Source organism: Ornithorhynchus anatinus, chromosome 2 (assembly GCF_004115215.2).
Source record: "Ornithorhynchus anatinus isolate Pmale09 chromosome 2, mOrnAna1.pri.v4, whole genome shotgun sequence".
Lineage (NCBI taxonomy): Eukaryota > Metazoa > Chordata > Mammalia > Monotremata > Ornithorhynchidae > Ornithorhynchus > Ornithorhynchus anatinus.
Genome location: NC_041729.1, coordinates 12,986,852 through 13,003,988, shown reverse-complemented (window position 1 = coordinate 13,003,988; position 17,137 = coordinate 12,986,852). Strand labels below are relative to the sequence as shown.

The window sequence follows — 17,137 nt, the reverse complement described above, 5'->3', positions numbered from 1 at the left end:
CCTCAAAAAGCCCCATTTTTTGTGCTGCTTTGAATTCCAGAAAATTTGTTCACAAAATGCAGTACTTCCTTTGATACCCAGCTACCATCCCTTCTCCTCGTATATTCCTTCCAGCAGAAGTATAGTTCAATGAACCTAAGCTCTCTCTCCCTTCTCTCTATTATCTGAATGAGAATGTATGAGTGTGGAAAGGCGGGCTTATGTCCCTCCCTCCTATACTCTTTCCCGGTGCTCTGCACAGTGCTCTGTACGCAGTGCTTATTAAGCACTCTTACTATGTTGCTTTAAAACACTCAGTCACCTTGCCCCCTCCAACTTTCCTCTCTGATTTTCTACTACAACCCAGCCCACACACTTCACTACTCTAATGCCGATCTAGTCACTGAACTTCAATCTCGTCTACCTTGCTGCCGACCCCTCACCCACATCCTGCCCCTGGCCTGGAAATATCCCCCTGCCCCCCTCCATATCCGACGTATCTGATCCCTCTCCCCGCCTTCAAAGCCTTATCAAAATCACATCTCCTCTGAAAGGCCTTCCCGGATTAAGCCCTCATTTCTTTCCCTCCTACTCCCGTCTGCTTAGCCCTTGCACTTAGATTTTCCACCTTTATTCACTCCTCCCTCAGCCCCAAGGTACTTATGTACGTATCCGTAATGTTTTCATTTATATTAATATCTGCCTCCCCCTCTAGATGGTAAGTTCCTGGTGGGCAGGGAACACGTATACCAACTCTGTTATATTGTACTCTCCTAAGTGCTCAGTACAGGGCTTGGCACACAGTAAGTGCTCAATAATTGAGAACGATTGATTCATTGATATTACTACTGTCCCCTCCCTCATCCTTTCCTAATCTCTTCTCTCCTATAATCTTGCTCCACTGGGCCTATCCACTAATACAGCATCTTCAAAGAAGTGAATGGCGTTCTCTTCACTCATTTCATTCCTTTTTTGCTCTATTTAAGAAAAGCATATCGTGATGCTTTTTACACATAATTTATGAGTAATTTGCTACTCCTCTGTTTTGCAAGGGCACAGTTATAGTAACAAGTATGACATATCTATTTAAAGGATACGTGACTGCTCACTTATTCATACACAGAACTATACTCACTGATCTATTCATGAAAATTTTCTCCATGGAAATTTCAGGAAATGTCCATTTCCCCTTTCTTTTTAGATATCCATAATGGACTTCGACTCTCACGAACATTTATTTAAATCACCATTCATTCAATAGTTGTTGTTTTTTTAAGTTTTAAAAGACAACTGAAATGCCTAACATCTAAACTTAGAGAAATGCCATCTTTCCCATCTAAAGTGCAAACTGCATTATACTTGGTCTAAATTTATCTTCCACACCAGTACATTTTCAAATTTTTTTGTGAAGTAGAGTGGAAAAAAAATCACAGATAAAAGAAGGGTAGGTGTTTTTATGTAATGAAAACATATGTTATGAAATTTTAAAGGGCTAAGCATATACGCTATAAACTAAATTCATATTTCCCCATTCTCTGTGTATTTATTTTCTAATAAAATACATTGCCTTGCCTTTCAGAGTTATAAAAAATTAACTGCGAGGCAAGCTTTAGCTTTGGAATGACAGTGGCAAGTCATCCTTTCAACTTCCCTGCCCAGACTTTAAATTCCATAAATTCTGTAGCATTTCTTGTTCTCGCGTAATAACCTCGGAGAACATTTAAGATACCTATAAAAGCGAAGGAAAGATTCACATTGCTAAAACGTTGGTGTCGCGAGAGTGTAAGAAGATCAAAAGGGGAAAAAAAGGCTATTCTAGTTTTGTTTTTCTAGCTGCTAAAATGTATGTCCTGAAAGCTAGAGTTATAAAACACTTTGGATCCTCTGGGACATTCTTCCAACTTGAGGCTTAAGGCAGCATCAAAAATGTTTGATTCAGACAGCTAGATCTAGGGGGCCCTTGTAGGCTTCTTTCCCATTGACTTTTGGAGTAAAGCAAGAGTGTGTTGTAGCTCCAGACCTATTGAGGATATGAAAAGGAACCTGGGAAGTTAGTGTCAGAATTCACTTTTAATTCCGACCCAAAGTTTTATGAACACTAACGAAAATCTCTGAGCTACTGTGCTGTGGAGACACACGTTCAAAATGCTACGCAAATGATTATGAAGTGAACCAGAGAAACTACCCAGCCAAAGATTTTCCCGTGCGACACGGAATGAAGGCTGAGCTCTCCTTCTGGGCAGGACTGACTACGGGTGAGCCGATAGTAAAAGAAGTAGAAAGCCGAATTAAGAAGGCCAGCAAAGATAATAATAATGTTGGTATCTGTTAAGCGCTTACTATGTGCCGAGCACTGTTCTAAGCGCTGGGGTAGACACAGGGGAATCAGGTTGTCCCACGTGGGGCTCACAGTCTTAATCCCCATTTTACAGATGAGGTAGCCGAGGTCCAGAGAAGCTAAGTGACTTGCCCAAAGTCACACAGCTGACAAGTGGCAGAGCGGGGATTCGAACCCATGACCTCTGACTCCAAAGCCCGCCCTCTTTCCACTGAGCCACGCTGCTTCTCTGTCAAGATATCGGGATACTGGGACGCCAGAAACACACTGGGGGCAGTAGACCAACATTGACAGATTATCAAAATATAAAACGAACATTCAAAAATACTCACGTAAACCTTCACCCACATTAGCTCACGTGTTTAGCAGCAGAGAAATGGCAGTCAGCAGAGCTCATTCTCCCGTTGCTGCTGCTGGTGGCCTGAAGGGTCTGAAGGACATGGGAATCCCGGGGTGCGACATCTACCAGCAACTGCAAGGAGCACGATGGCAGGGCGAGATGGAGGACGGGGTGGGGAGAGAGACGGACAGAAAGAAAAAGAATGCTTTGTTGGCCACAGTTTTTCTGCACTTAGTCATGTCCAGTTCTGCCTGCCAGTCTCGGAGCTCTTCCTCACCATGGTTACCACTGGAGTGAAAAGAGGGACTTAATAATAATATCTAATAATAATTACTGTGGTATTTGGCAATCAGTTGCAAATATGCCCACCCTGTACGAGGAACTGGGGTAGATACAAGAAAATTGATTCAATCGTATTCATTGAGCGCTTACTGGATTTTTTGTTTTGTTTTTTGTGGTTTTTGTTAAGCATTTACTATGTGCCAAGCCCTGTTCTAAGCGCTGGGGTAGATACAGGGTAATCAGGTTGTCCCACATGAGGCTAACAGTCCTAATCCCCATTTGACAGACGAGTTACCTGAGGCACAGAGAAGTTAAGAGACTTGTCCAAAGTCGCACAGCTGACAAGTGGCGGAGCCGGGATTAGAACCCACAACCTCTGACTCCCAAGCCCGTCCTCTTTCCACTAAGCCATGCTGCTTCTTACTGTGTGCACAACACTGTACTGAGCGCTTGGAAAGTACAGTTTGGCAACAAATAGAGACAATCCCTACCCAAGGACCGGCTCACGGTCTAGAAAATCACATCAGACCCAATCCCTGTCCCCACAGAGAGCTCACAGGCTAAGTCGGAGAGAGAACAGGTATTGATTCCCCGTTTTCGCAGGTGAGGAAACAGAGGCCCAGGAACCTTAAGTGAGTTGCCCAAAGTCACACAGCTGGCAAGTGGCGGAGCCGGGATTAGAAGCCGGGTCCGCTGACTCCCAGAGCTCTTTCCGCTAGGTCTCACTGTTTTCCTTTTGGGGATCTTACCACCTGTCCTTTGTGGGGGAGAGGAGAGGGTTCAAATTGTATTCCAGGCTTACCCGATGTGGGAGTCTTAATTTATACTTTTCAAGCGCTTAGTACAGTGACCTGCACATAGTAAGTGCTCAATAAATGCGATTGAACCAATGAATCACTTTACTTACATAAAAGCCCAAATAAGGTAACTTCAAGCAGGAAGAGCAGAATAAACAGTCTCTAAAGATGAATGTTTATTCACCTGTCGACTGTTAACTCACTGTGGACATGGCTTGTATCTCCAACTCTGTTGCATTGTATTTTCCCGAGTGTTTAATACAGTGCTCTGCACACAATAAGTAGTCATACCATCGACTGACTGAATTTAGCTACATATACAAACACATCCCTACACACTTCGTTCTCCTGTAACATTCAGGTCAATTTCCCAATCGACTCTGCATTAAGGTCAACTTGTATTATATGTGTGTCTTGGTCTGTGCGTAGCATAGGTGTAAAACTGTTTCATCCCAACATATTGGATTTATCCAGATGGGTGCATATTGTTGGAAGAATAATCCCTAATTCCCTAAAACCATTTTATTCTACTGAAAAAGTTTAATCATATTACAGTTTATGGAAGAAGCGGATGCTTATACGATACACATCCAAATTTTACCATATTTTCTTACACGTTGGGCTGTTGTAAATACAAAAGATTTATAGCAGCAGTCACTTAAAGAACCCTATATTTATTTAGTCACATCAGCACTGTGGAAAAGTTCATCCTTGCACGAATAAACTGTATATTAATGTGTTTGAGGTGCTCAGATTCGTTTTGTCTGGCATTTTTTTTTTCATTATTGGGGTGCTGTGATTTCCTTTGAAAAACACGTACTGTCGGAGTTGCACATACTTTTTTTAAAGTGTAAATGAGAATCTTTCAGTCTGATTTTGTTACCACCTCATTGCTTGTAAAAATAAAAGTCGAGATTGCAAGGATAATGTTAAGTGAAACGGGTTTACAGCTGATCTGTTGCCTCTATGGAGTGAATTTCTGTGGATTATCCAGTTGTACTCGAACAAATTAGATGTAATGAATACAAGTGAGTAGAAGTAATTGTTCAAATTGATCATTTCCATTTATGATTACGTGGCAATGAAAAAGATGGCATGGTTACTTAAAAAAAGTTGTCCTTCATATTAAGTATTTTTATGAGAATTCTCAAAGGTGAATTGCAGTTATTGAGCCTTGTTAAATTATAATTATGGTATCTGCTAAGCACTGTTTACGAGACAAATACTGTACTAAGCACTGGGGTAGCTACAAAAATAATCAATTCCACTTGGAGTTTGCAGTTCAAGTGGAAGAAAGAGCAGGTGTATAATCCGTATTTTACAGATGAGGAAACTGAAGCCCAGAGCGATTGAGTAACTTCCCCAAGTTCACACGGCAGGCCAGTGCCAGAACCGTGGTTTACTGACTGCCGGCCCCATGTTCTTTCCACTGTCCCCCGTTGCCTTTCCTCAATATATTTATTTGACACTCAGCTCCAACATGGCCCTAGATTTGCAAAGTATTTGCAGTTTAGCACTACTGTGCTCTTGCTGTGAACTAGGACACCAACAGGAGTGAAGCACCACTTGGGCTGCAGCACGTGTAGCCACTGGGTGTGTTGCACACAGATTTCTCCCGGGTTTCATTCCAGGTGGCTGGCTAATCTGGTGTGAAAAGCAAAAGTCATTATGCCTGTAGATCCATTTGAAAACATTAAGAAAATCAATAGCATTTAGTTCCAGCTGTGAAATGGAACCCGAACCTGGAGCGGTAGCCATCAAAGAGTGGTTAATCAAATGTGTATAAACTTGTATTTAAACTTGGGTCACGGAAAGATTGAGCCATATTAGAAAATAACATTAGTCCTGTCCGATCTCTGAGTGTAGAACTCCCGAGAGTTGTAATTTAAGCTAGAACCGCATTAGGACCAACATAATTTTACAGAGTGAGATCTTCCTGGGTCTCAGCGGAACGAACAGAATGAAATCTGTCTAGCATCCTGCTGATGATAGGGAAATTTTTACTCTTGGTACTTTTTGGTGCCATTCAGCTTCTTAAAACTGAATGGCAACAAAAAGTACCAATAGTAAAAATAAAAATAAAGTAAAAAATAAAATAAAAATATTTTAATAAATTAAAATGATACAGTAAAAATAGTAAAAATTGAGCTTCTTAGAACTGAAAAACAACAGGTTGTGCTCACAAATATGGCGTCTTAATTGTCCTGAGAGTTGGCTTGATTGACAGCTGCTAGGCAGGTATAGAGCCCTGCACTCCCTTCCCATCGCTCCCAGCCTTCTTGCCCTGGGATTTGATCTGAGATTCCATAAGAGCTTGGGAGTGGACGGACTGGGTGGACGGGAAAGTCGGGAATATGCTGTTATGGGTAGAGGTCCAGATTCCTTGAGATGACTTCAGAACAAGGCTAGTGCTCTGGAGCTTGGAAGATATCTGGGTTGCCTTCCTGGTGCCTTCCTCACTCTCATCAGATTATCCCTTAATGCTCAACTTGTCTATGCAGATTTGGTCCCAAGCTATGTTTTCTTTTAATCTGTAAGAGGTTCCCGGTGAATTCCTCTTCCAGGTGAAAAGGCTTTTGTCACTGATTCCTTAGTTGGCAAATAACCATTTTATTAGAGTAGTTTCATGTTCACCTCCCCTTTCCACTGGCAGTACTGTAAGAGAGTATTTTTTTCTTTTGGTTTGGTATGGTAAATCCTTGCGCCCCGATTGCTGTCATTATGGCTGGGTTTATTGTGGCTACACAACTGCCATAAAATAGTCTTCAGAACTCTCTAAGGCTTATTCAGTTGTATGTCTGTCATTCTTCCTAGGTTGATCCGGTGTTTACAAGTGAAGTTAAAGGTAAAGTGAACAGGTAAGTGATTTATGAGAAGAAAACTAACAAAATCGGAATTCCTCTCTTATAGATTCCAAGCACTCAGACCAGATATGATTTTTTAAAAAGCCACCCTTCTGGAAATCACTATCATTGAATACTAATTATCAATCGTACTTATGGAGCACTTGCGGTGTGTGGACCACTGTACTAAGTGCTTGGGAGAGTAAAGTATGACAGAGTTTCTACAGTTATAGAAATGGAATTTTTGACACAATTTGGCTATTTTATAGTTTTTCTGTTCTCTTCTCCCATGATATCCATGTTATCCTATCCACTTCAAAGGGGGAGGCACACAAAAAAGGGTCTTCTTGAGGAGCTCTGAAAACTCAATAAATCTCACTCCTGATTTTAACTCTTTCCTGGGGAAACGAAGCTAATAATAATAATAATAATAATGTTGGTATTTGTTAAGCACTTACTATGTGCAGAGCACTGTTCTAAGCGCCGGGGTAGATACAGGGTAATCAGGTTGTCCGACGTGAGGCTCACAGTTAATCCCCATTTTACAGATGAGATAACTGAGGCACAGAGAAGTGAAGTGACTTGCCCACAGTCACACAGCTGCCAAGTGGCAGAGCCAGGATTTGAACCCAAAATCTCGGACTCCCAAGCCCGGGCTCTTTCCACTGAGCCACGCTGCTTCTCCTGGCCACGCCGCTTAGTTCATGCAGAGTTACAAATCCACAATGTCTTTCTTTCTCCCAGGTTACTACCTCTGTGAATCTTTAGAGTCAAAGTGTTCTGAATGACCCACTTTCTTTCCAGGTCAGCCGGGGTGCAGCTGATGGGGGAGATACCTCGAGAAGATCTCCATGCCGTTGTGAAAAATTGCTTTGCCGTTGTGAATAGTTCTGTTTCTGAAGGAATGTCAGCTGCAATTCTAGAGGTAAGACTATATATAACTTAGGTTCTGAAAGTGGGAAACAAGTTTTTCAACCCTGGTTTATTTCGAGATCTTTTTCAGCAGTTATCTGATTTTTTTTTTTTCTTTTTTCAAATGGTACTCGTTAAGCATTTACTTTGTGCCGGGCACTGTACTAAGCACTAATCAGGTTGGACAAAGTCCCTGTCTCAAATAGAGCTCACAGTCTTAACCCCCATTTTACAGATGAGGTAACTGAGGCAATGAGAACTAAAGTGACTTTCCCAGCCTTACACGGTAGGCAAATGGTGGAGCCGGAATTAGAAACCTGGTCTCTTGACTCCCAGACCTTTGCTCTTTCCCCTAGGCCACACCTCTTCCCAGCTTTCAAAGCTGAACATCTTAAACTTTAGAAAGAGTTAAAGAAGTTTTCCTCCTGAACTCGCTATCCTTAGGAATTCTGTAACTTGTTGCTCCTTCCCTTTTCAGCAAAGAAATCAACTAAAACCAGAAATCTACGGTCCTTTCTGCCTCTCCCTTTTGGAGGAGTAAATCATGTTGGGTCAGAGGGGAGGTGCGAGGAGGATTGCTTGGTAGCAGCATTTTTATTCTGCCCTGCTCTGCATTCTAGAAGGAAGTGCCCAATTGGCTCTGTATCTATGGGAGGGCACAGCGGGAAGGGACAACCAAGGACTGCAGCACTTCTTAAACCAAACTGCTTTTGTTTCCTGTGAATACTGATCAGATCTGACTAAGCTCCATTTTTCCTCACCTCCTACTCGCCTCTTCTTCGCCCCGACTTGCACCCTTTGCTCTCCCCCCACCCCCACGGTCTCCACAGCCCCACGGCACTTATGTATATATCTGTAATTTAATTTATATTGATGTCTCTCTCCCTGCCTGTAGCTCGTTATGGGCTGGGTGTGTCACTGTTTATTGTTGGATTGTCCTCTCCCAAGTGCTTAGTACAGTGCTCTGCACACAGTAAACGCTTAATAAATAATTGAATGTATGGATGAATACTAGCAGGCCCCTTAGAGAGACCTGACCACTAGTCACATTGATGTCCAATCAGTCAGTCAACCAATCAGGCAATCAATCAGTGGTGCCTCTTGAGTGCTAAGCACTGTGCTAAATACCTTGGAGAGAAAATCAGTAGTAAGACCTCTGTTCCTTGCCACTGAGAATCTTATAATTTAATGAGGGAGGGAAACAGACCAAAAATGGTTATAGGTAGTAAAAACTGGAGGAAGAAGCTTCAATCAGGGAGTAGTACAAACACATCACAAATGGATAAATGAATAAAAAAAGACAAATAAAAATATACCTTAGATGACAAGATTTTATATACCCATTAACTCCAAACACAGCAGATTGTCACTATTACTTCAACCCCTGTGCGTTAGACTGAAGGTTCATGACACCTTATGGAGTTTTCTGGAACCTGATTGGTGTTTTGGAAAGAGAAGGTTTTTCAGAAATATACCCTGGGAAGGTGTGTTAATCAATCGTATTTATCGAGTTCTTACTGTGTGCAGAGCACTGTACCAAGTGCTTGGAAGAATACAGTACAATTCATTCTTTCATTCATTCAGTGAGCGTGGCTCAGTGGAAAGAGCCTGGGCTTGGGAGTCAGAGGTCATGGGTTTGAATCCTGGCTCTGCCACTTGTCAACTGTGTGACTGTGGGCAAGTCACTTCACTTCTCTGTGCCTCAGTTACCTCATCTGTAATATGGGGATTAACTGTGAGCCTCACGTGGGACAACCTGATCACCCTGTATCTACCCCAGGGCTTAGAACAGTGCTCTGCACATTGTAAGCGCTTAACAAATACATCATTATTATTATTCAATGATATTTATTGAACACTTACTGTGTGCAGAGCACTGTACTATGCACTTGGGAAAATATGATACAACAATAAACTGTGACATACCCTGCCCACAACAAGCTTACCGTCTAGATGCAGGGAGACAGACATCAACACAAATAAAGTTAAGTAAGTGCTGTGGGGCTGGGAGGGGGAGAGGGCAAAGGAAGCATGTCTGGGTGACATGGAAGGGAGTGGGAGATGAAGAAAAGAGGGGCTTAGTCTGGAAGGCTTCTTGAAGGAGATGTGCCTTCAGTAAGCCTTTGAAGAGGGGGGGGACAGGAATTGTCTGTTGCAGTTGAGACCAGAGGCAGGGCGTGAGCTAGGGGTCGGCGGTGAGACAGGTGAGATCGAGGCCCAGTGAGAAGGTTAGCACTAGAGGAGTGAAGTGTGTGCGCTGGGTTGTACAAGGAGAGAAGCGACGTGAGCTAGGAAGGGGCAAGGTGATGGAGAGCTCTGAAGCCAATGGTGAGGAGCTTTTCTTTGATACGGAGGTGGATGGGCAACCATTAGAGTGTTTTGAGGAGCGGGGTGACATGTGCTGAACATTTGTTTAGAAGGATGATCTGGTCAGAGGCATGAAGTATGGACTGGAATGGGGAGAGACAGGAGGCAGGGAGGTCAACAAGGAGGCTGGTGCTAGGATGACTACAGAGTTGGTAGGCAAATTCCTTGCCCAGATGGAGCTTACAGTTTAGAGGACATACACAGTCCTCTTGAGTAAATAGTAGGTGTCAAATATAGTTTGATTCGTAGGGTGCATCTGTTTTAGCCATACCTTTCCCCAGATTGTCAAATGCACCACCAAGACCTCATCTAAACATGTCCAAAACTGAATTTATATTCGCACCCAAACCTTGTCCTCCCCCTGACTTTCCAATTACCGCAGACGATACCAATATCCTCTATCTGACGAGCCCATATCCTTGATGTTGTCCTTGACTCATCTCTCTCGTTCCACGGACGTATTCAATCTGTCACCAAAACCCGTCAGTTCTACCTTCACAACATTGCTAAAATCCGCCCATTTCTGTCCACCTAAACGGCTACCACGTGATCCAAGCACTTGTTCCATCCCGTCCTGACTACTGCATCTGCCTTCCCGTCTCTCCCCATTCCAGCCCATACTTCACTCTACTGCACGGATAATTCTTTCTAAAAAAACGTTCAGTCCATGTTTCCCCACTCCTCAAGAACCTCTAATGGTTGCCCGTCCATTTCCGCATCAAAGAGAAACTCATTACCATCAGCTTTAAAGCAGTCAGTGAGCTCACCCCATCCCGCCCCACCTTACTACTCTCCAACTACAGCCCAGCCCACGCACTCCTCTACTCTAGTGCCAGTTTCCTCACTGTCCCCCAATCTCATTTATCTCATCTCCAATTCCTTTCCCACATCTTCCCCTCTTTCTTCAGGTGTGCCCACCCACCACTTTCCTCACCTTCAAAGCATTATGAAGATCACATCTATTTTTATGGTACTTAAGTGCTTACTATGTGCCAGGCCCTGTACTAAGTGCTGGGGTAGATACAAGCTAATCAGGTTGGACAAAGTAACCCACATGGGGCTCACAGTCTTCATCTCCATATTACAGATGAGGTAACTGAGACGCAGAGAAGTGAAGTGACTTGCCCAAGGTCCCACAGCTGACAAGTGGCCAAGCTGGGATTAAAATTCTCCCAGACCCTTGGTCTTTCCAGTAAGCCACACTGCTTTTCTTCCAAGAGGCCTCCCGTGATTAATCTCTTTCCCCTGGCTCCTAGTCCCTTTGCACCATCTAGGGCAGTTGGATCTGGGACCTTTCGGTATTTGATACTTATCCCACTCTTAACCCCGCAGCTCTTATGTACTTAAATTACATATCAATTATTTATACACCCACATTCATTCATTCAGTCGTATTTATTGAGCACTTACTGTGTGCAGAGCACTGTACTAAGCGCTTGAAAGTACAATACAGCAATAAAGAGATACTCCCTGCCCACAACAGGCTCACGGTGTAGAGTGGGGGAGAAGGACATCAATACAGATAAACAGGCTTCAATATAAATAAATAGAATTATAGATCTATACACGAATGCACAGTCTGTTGCCGACTTGTTCATTCCAAGCGCTTAGTACAGTGCTCTGCACATAGTAAGCGCTGAATAAATACTATTGAATGAATGAATGCATAAGTGCTGTGGGGCGGGGGGGGGGGGGAGTGCAAAGGGAGCGAGTCGTGGTGACACGAAAGAGAGGGGGAGCTGAGGAAAAGTGGAGTTTATTCTGGGAGGGCCTCTTGGAGGAGGTGTGCCTTCAGTAGGACTTTGAAGGGGGAAGAGTGTCTGGGGGATTGGAGGAGGAAGGGCGTTCCACAGGTCAGAGGTAGGATGGAGACCAGGGGTTGGAGGCGAGATCGAGGCCCAGTAAGAAAGCACCAGAAGAGTGGAGTGTGTGGGCTGGGCTGCAGAAGGAGAGAAGGGAGGTGAGGCGGGAGGGGTCTAGGTGATGGAGAGCTTTAAAGCCAAGAGTTAAGAGTTTTTGTTCGATACAGAGATGGATAGGCAACCGCTAAAGTTTTTTGACGGAGGTGGTGACATGTCACGAATGTTTCCGTAGAACGATAATCCAGGCAGCGGAGTGAAGTATGGACTGAAGTGGGCAGAGGCAGGAGGTTGGGAGTTCAGAAAGGAGGCTGATGCAGTCATCCAGTCGGGATAGGACGAGTCGTCGTACTAACGTGGTCGAGGTTTGGATGGAGAGGAAAGGGCTGAACTTCTGTGAAGGGGAGAGCGGCGGATTCCGGTGACGGATTGGTTATGTGGGTTGAATGATAAAGGGTCAAAGATGTCACCAAGGTTACGGGCTCATGAGACGGGAAGGATGGTAGTGCTGTCTACAGTGATGGGAAACTCTGGGAGAGGACAGGGTATGGGAGGGAAGATAAGGAGCTCTGTCTTGGACATGTTGAGCTTGAAGTGGTGAGAGGACATCCACGTAAAGATGTCCTGAAGGCAGGAGGAGATGCGAGCATGGAGGGAGAGGGAGTTTTGTGTGTGTACATATATATGTAACATATATAAACAATGTCTATATATCTATATTCATATAGATTTATATTTTAATACCTTCTGCCCCTCTCAACTGTAAATTCATTGTGGGCAGGGAACTTGTCTGCCCACTCTGTGGTATTATACTCTTCCAAGTGCCTAGTACAGTGCTCTGCACATAGTAAGTGCTCAGTAAACATCATTGATTGATTGATTCCTATTATTGATGTTTGGAATTACTGTGTTGTATACAATTCACCCACCAGGATTTCTGAAAAAAGATCACATGCATTGCACCATTCTCCAGATGTGACTTCAGTGAAATAGTCCTTTATCTGGGAGAAGATATTCAGCTTCATTTCTAGCTTGGGATCTTAGAATGTCAAAGTTTCTTGTTCTCATTGGGAATTCACCCGGGCATGCACTTTCAACTAGAATCCAGTCAGTTACTCTGCTCCCAATTGCCCGACATGAATAACAGCCTTTACTTAACACAGAGAATTGGGAATTCCAGGAGGGGAAATCTCCTTAGGCGATAACCCATTTAATCAACTCTACCAAATCACCAACCTCTTTCTTCTAGTTCTTAGCTAAATAACCACCTTAGAATCATCTCAGCATCCTCCTAAAGCAATCAAATGTAGTTCTCAGTACCAATTTCATTCTTCAGAATGTTCCACATCAGTATATACAAAGTAATAAATAGATAAACAAAAAATTACATAATTATTTGGTCACACTAACAGATGACTTCCAAAAATAGATTACCTACTCACTGCTCTTACATCTTGTGTATATGTATATATATACAAATATATATATTTGTAGGTTTTGCAATAAATGGATTCATATTAGAGTGTCTGTTGGGAGACAGCTCTTTGGTGGACCACTCGGATTGTTTCATCCAGATTTCACTGGATGTCCTCAGGATGGCCCTCTGCGGACACAAAGAACAACTTAACAGAGATGTGAAATGTCTCTCTCATCTCTCTCTTTCCCTCTCTATTTTAAATGTTAGGTTTTCACTCTAGTTTCACCAGATAGATTTACCTCGACTTGAATCGCCAATTTTCTTAAATCTTCCCATTGCCCCTATATCTAACCTTAATAGGTTATCATTTTTTCACAGGTAGTTGTAACACCCCTTGATTTATTCTGTTGTCTAGCCTTGATATTTACCGTTGTAACCCAAAAGACCTGTTCTTATTTTGTTGTAGCGCAGTGTTCTGAAAAACGGTAAATTAGTTGAAGCGGAAATAACACCGCTCTCCTTGCCTAAGTGCAAGAATTGACCTATATTGTCTGCCGGATACTTTCTTTGTTTGCGATGCCATTTCACAAAACAGAAAGTGGTAGAACCAGTCCTCCCCCTTCCATCACGGCGATGATGGGATAATTTCAAAGCTCAGAATAGGACCTTTATTGTTTTCAGGCGCATTCAGATGTTAAGAATCCAAATATTTCAAAATCCCTACTCTGCCATTTATTAGTCCACACTTTGTTTTGAAATTCCCTTCTCTAGATGACTAAGTAAAACCTATTAATCCTCACACTAGACTGAAAATTGGTTTCTTGCTGGGCTTTTAGTCGATGGATCTTTTATATGTAAACATGTTTCCTTTTTTAAAAAAAAATAGCTGTGTTAAGCAAAGCAAGGAGGAATCCATTGAGAGATTTCATCAGCACATGGCCATCTAGTTTCTGTCATTTTAGTGGAGAAGCATTAACTGTCAAATCTCATTTATTTGAAGGGAGAGGTGGACACTATCGATTCTGACTTAAAAATCTTGAAGCTGTAAAATCTTATACATTTTTTAAAGCTTTAAAAATGGCTTCAGACTAAAGCTTTAAATGAAATTGGTTCTAGAACACACTCTAGGGGATATTTTGTTGAAATTCAAGGCTCAAAAAACAAAAGTGGTTAATCAAGAAATAATGGCCACCTGTTTGGCCTTAAAACTTGTACGCTTCCTCCATGTTATCTGGATTTCCAAGATGGATCACTAGTTGGAGACGAGGACATTGACCATAGCTTGTAAAAAAAAAAAAAAAATAGTGTTCCTTCTGAAATAGTCTAGGACGTAGTAATAATAATAATAATAATAATAATGCTATTTGTTAAGTGCTTACTATGTGCTAGGCACTATACTAAGTGTTGGGGTGGATACAAGCAAATCGGGTTGGACACAGTCCCTGTCCGATGTGGGGCTCACAGTCTCGATTCCCATTTAACAGATGAGGTAACAGAGGCACAGAGAAGTAAAGTGACTTGCCCAAGGTCACCCCACGGCAGACAAGTGGCAGAGCTGGGCTTAGAACCCACGACCTTCTGACTCCCAGGCCTGTGCTGTGGCAGAGCCGGGCTTAGGACCCATGACCTTCTGACTCTCAGGCCCGTGCTCGATCGTTCTGCCATTCTGCTTCTCTAATAATAATAAAAATGATGGTATTTGTTAAGCGCTTACTATATGCAAAGCACTGTTCTAAATCCTGGGGGGATACAAGGTGATCAGGTTGTCCCACGTGGGGCTTACAGTCTTCATCCCCATTTTCCTGATGAGGTAACTGAGGCCCAGAGAAGTTAAGTGACTTGCCCAAAGTCACACAGCTGACAAGCGGCGGAGCCAGGATTAGAACCCACGACCTCTGACTCCCACGCCCAGGCTCTTTCCACTGAGCCACGCTGCTTCTCATGCGCAGGTTTAATAGCCGGCGTGGAAGTAAGGCAGAGTGATCCGGAACAGAGCACCGATAAAAGATTATGTGCTAGATGTCTGTTCCTCTTGGAATTGTTTCAAAGCAGATACTTTTTATTTTACTTTTTCGATGCCAAGCCAAACACCCTGGATCGGGGTTTGCGTTGTGGGACGTGGACTGCCCCTCCCTGGCAGTTGTACCAGGAAGGAAGCACCCGCCAGCTCCTGCCCGAGGCCGCCGCGTGGCTCTGAGCTGCGGCATCCAGCAGTACATTCAGCTCCTGCGGTGAGCCTTGGGGCTCTGAGAGGGGTATGGGGACCGCTTGGATGTCAACCTCTCCGTTAAGTTGTCCTTTGCGTCCCCAGAGAACCATCCTGAGGCCAACCAATGAAACCACCGTGATTCTTGGGAGCAGCTTTCTGGTCCCACTTCCCGCTTCAGCAGAAGAGTCTGAAACGAAGCATGTAGGCAACAGAGGGATTTAGAAGAGATCACTTTTAGGGAAAGGCAGAGAGAAAGACAAGAAACCGAGAGGAGGAGCAAGAGGATGCTAAATCGGCACCCCTCATCTCAGTAGTAAGCCTCGATTTGCGATGTAGAATCCGTAAATCGACCTTTAGCAGGTTGCTCTTCTGCAAAGTTCCTCATATTGAGTTGTTGGGATATTGGGCGCCCATAGTGTTATTGGGACAAACGTAAGTTCATTATGGACAGGGAACGCGCCTGCTAATTCACTTGCACTGTACTCTCCCAAGTGTGTAGTACGGTGCTGTGCACCTAGTAAGCGCTCAATAAATACCACTGATTGATTAACGTGAAGTCATCGTAAACTGTAGCAGTTAGATGCGGAAAAGTAGAAGTGGTATTTATAAATTGGCCACTGTGTGCCGAGAACTCTACTAAGCCCTTGGAGTGGAAATTAGACACGGTCCCTGTCCCTAGGGAGGGGACACTGTATCCTTCTGAGCGAGCAGAGCCCCTAAAGAGAGATTTTCCAACACCGGGTTGATTCTTCCTTTAAAGTAAGTAATTCAGTTTTTCCCACTCTCACTGCTAAAATATACTGCAGCTCAATAGACCTCATAATTAAGAACCTTTTGTTAATCATTAGCCTGGCTTTCTGTTCCTCATTTTCTGCCATTATTGCTAGTTTCATTTTTGGACCACCGCGATTAACGGTCTTGTCAGTGTTTCAGCTTTTCAAATAGTTATAGATCCATATCGACCTGGCAAAGAGCAGGAATGGTCCCTGATCTTCAATCCCGTAAACTAGATTTGTTCACAGAGGCGAGGGAATCTCAGAGCCACAGAGCATTCCCAGTTTGGAGACTGTTGTTGTACGTAAATTTACGGAACGATCAACGGGATTCTTCCAGGGGGTACGGACCCCCTCCCCCGGTGTTTCACTTGGACCCTCTAGAAATGGTAGTCATGATTTCAGCCCACAAAAGTACCATGAATTCACTTATTGTTCAGTGGTTCGAAAGGCAAATTTTAGTCATGTCAATCATCCGCCAGTGGAAACTTAAGAATCGGAAAAGTGTTCACCACATCTGGAAAGATTTGCCGAAAGGTGGCCGGTCGTACCGAAAAATAGACATTAGAGCTCCATGTGGTGCTGAGACTGTGTCTGCCCTGTTTATCTTGCATCTTCCCCAACACTTGACATGCTAGGAAGCAATTAACAAATGCTACGATTATTATTATTCAAGTGGCTGTCCCCTGCGATTAGTGTTGAAACAAAGGAGCTGGGGGTGGGAGTGAAGAGAGAGACCTGGAGAAAGTCTGTCCGTGAGATGTAGGCATCCCCGTCAAGCAGAGACCCCCAAGGTACAGAGGGACGTCCCTGTACCCCCATCCCCTCCTCTCCCACTCAAAATAACTCATGGAGGAAATTCCTCCTGGCTTCCTGGGCCTGTCCCGGCCTCTGAGTTTGATGGTTTTCAAATTAAAACTCCCATCTTTCACATCATGCCCCTCCTGCCCATAATAGAGTGGAGTTTATATACACGAACATCCTTAAAGGTCAGAAATGGAATGCTTCTTCACTGGGTGAT

The 17,137-nt window shown here is 43.6% G+C and overlaps 1 protein-coding gene across 1 annotated transcript in view; it reads left to right on the top strand.

The window, feature by feature from the left end:
• GLT1D1 (glycosyltransferase 1 domain containing 1) overlaps positions 1-17,137 on the top strand; it is an 87,984-nt gene that overhangs the window by 55,322 nt on the left and 15,525 nt on the right. The window contains exons 9-10 of the mRNA XM_029058200.2: positions 6,551-6,594; positions 7,384-7,504. Of these exons, the coding sequence (XP_028914033.1) occupies positions 6,551-6,594; positions 7,384-7,504 (165 nt within the window). The remainder of the gene's footprint in view (positions 1-6,550; positions 6,595-7,383; positions 7,505-17,137) is intronic.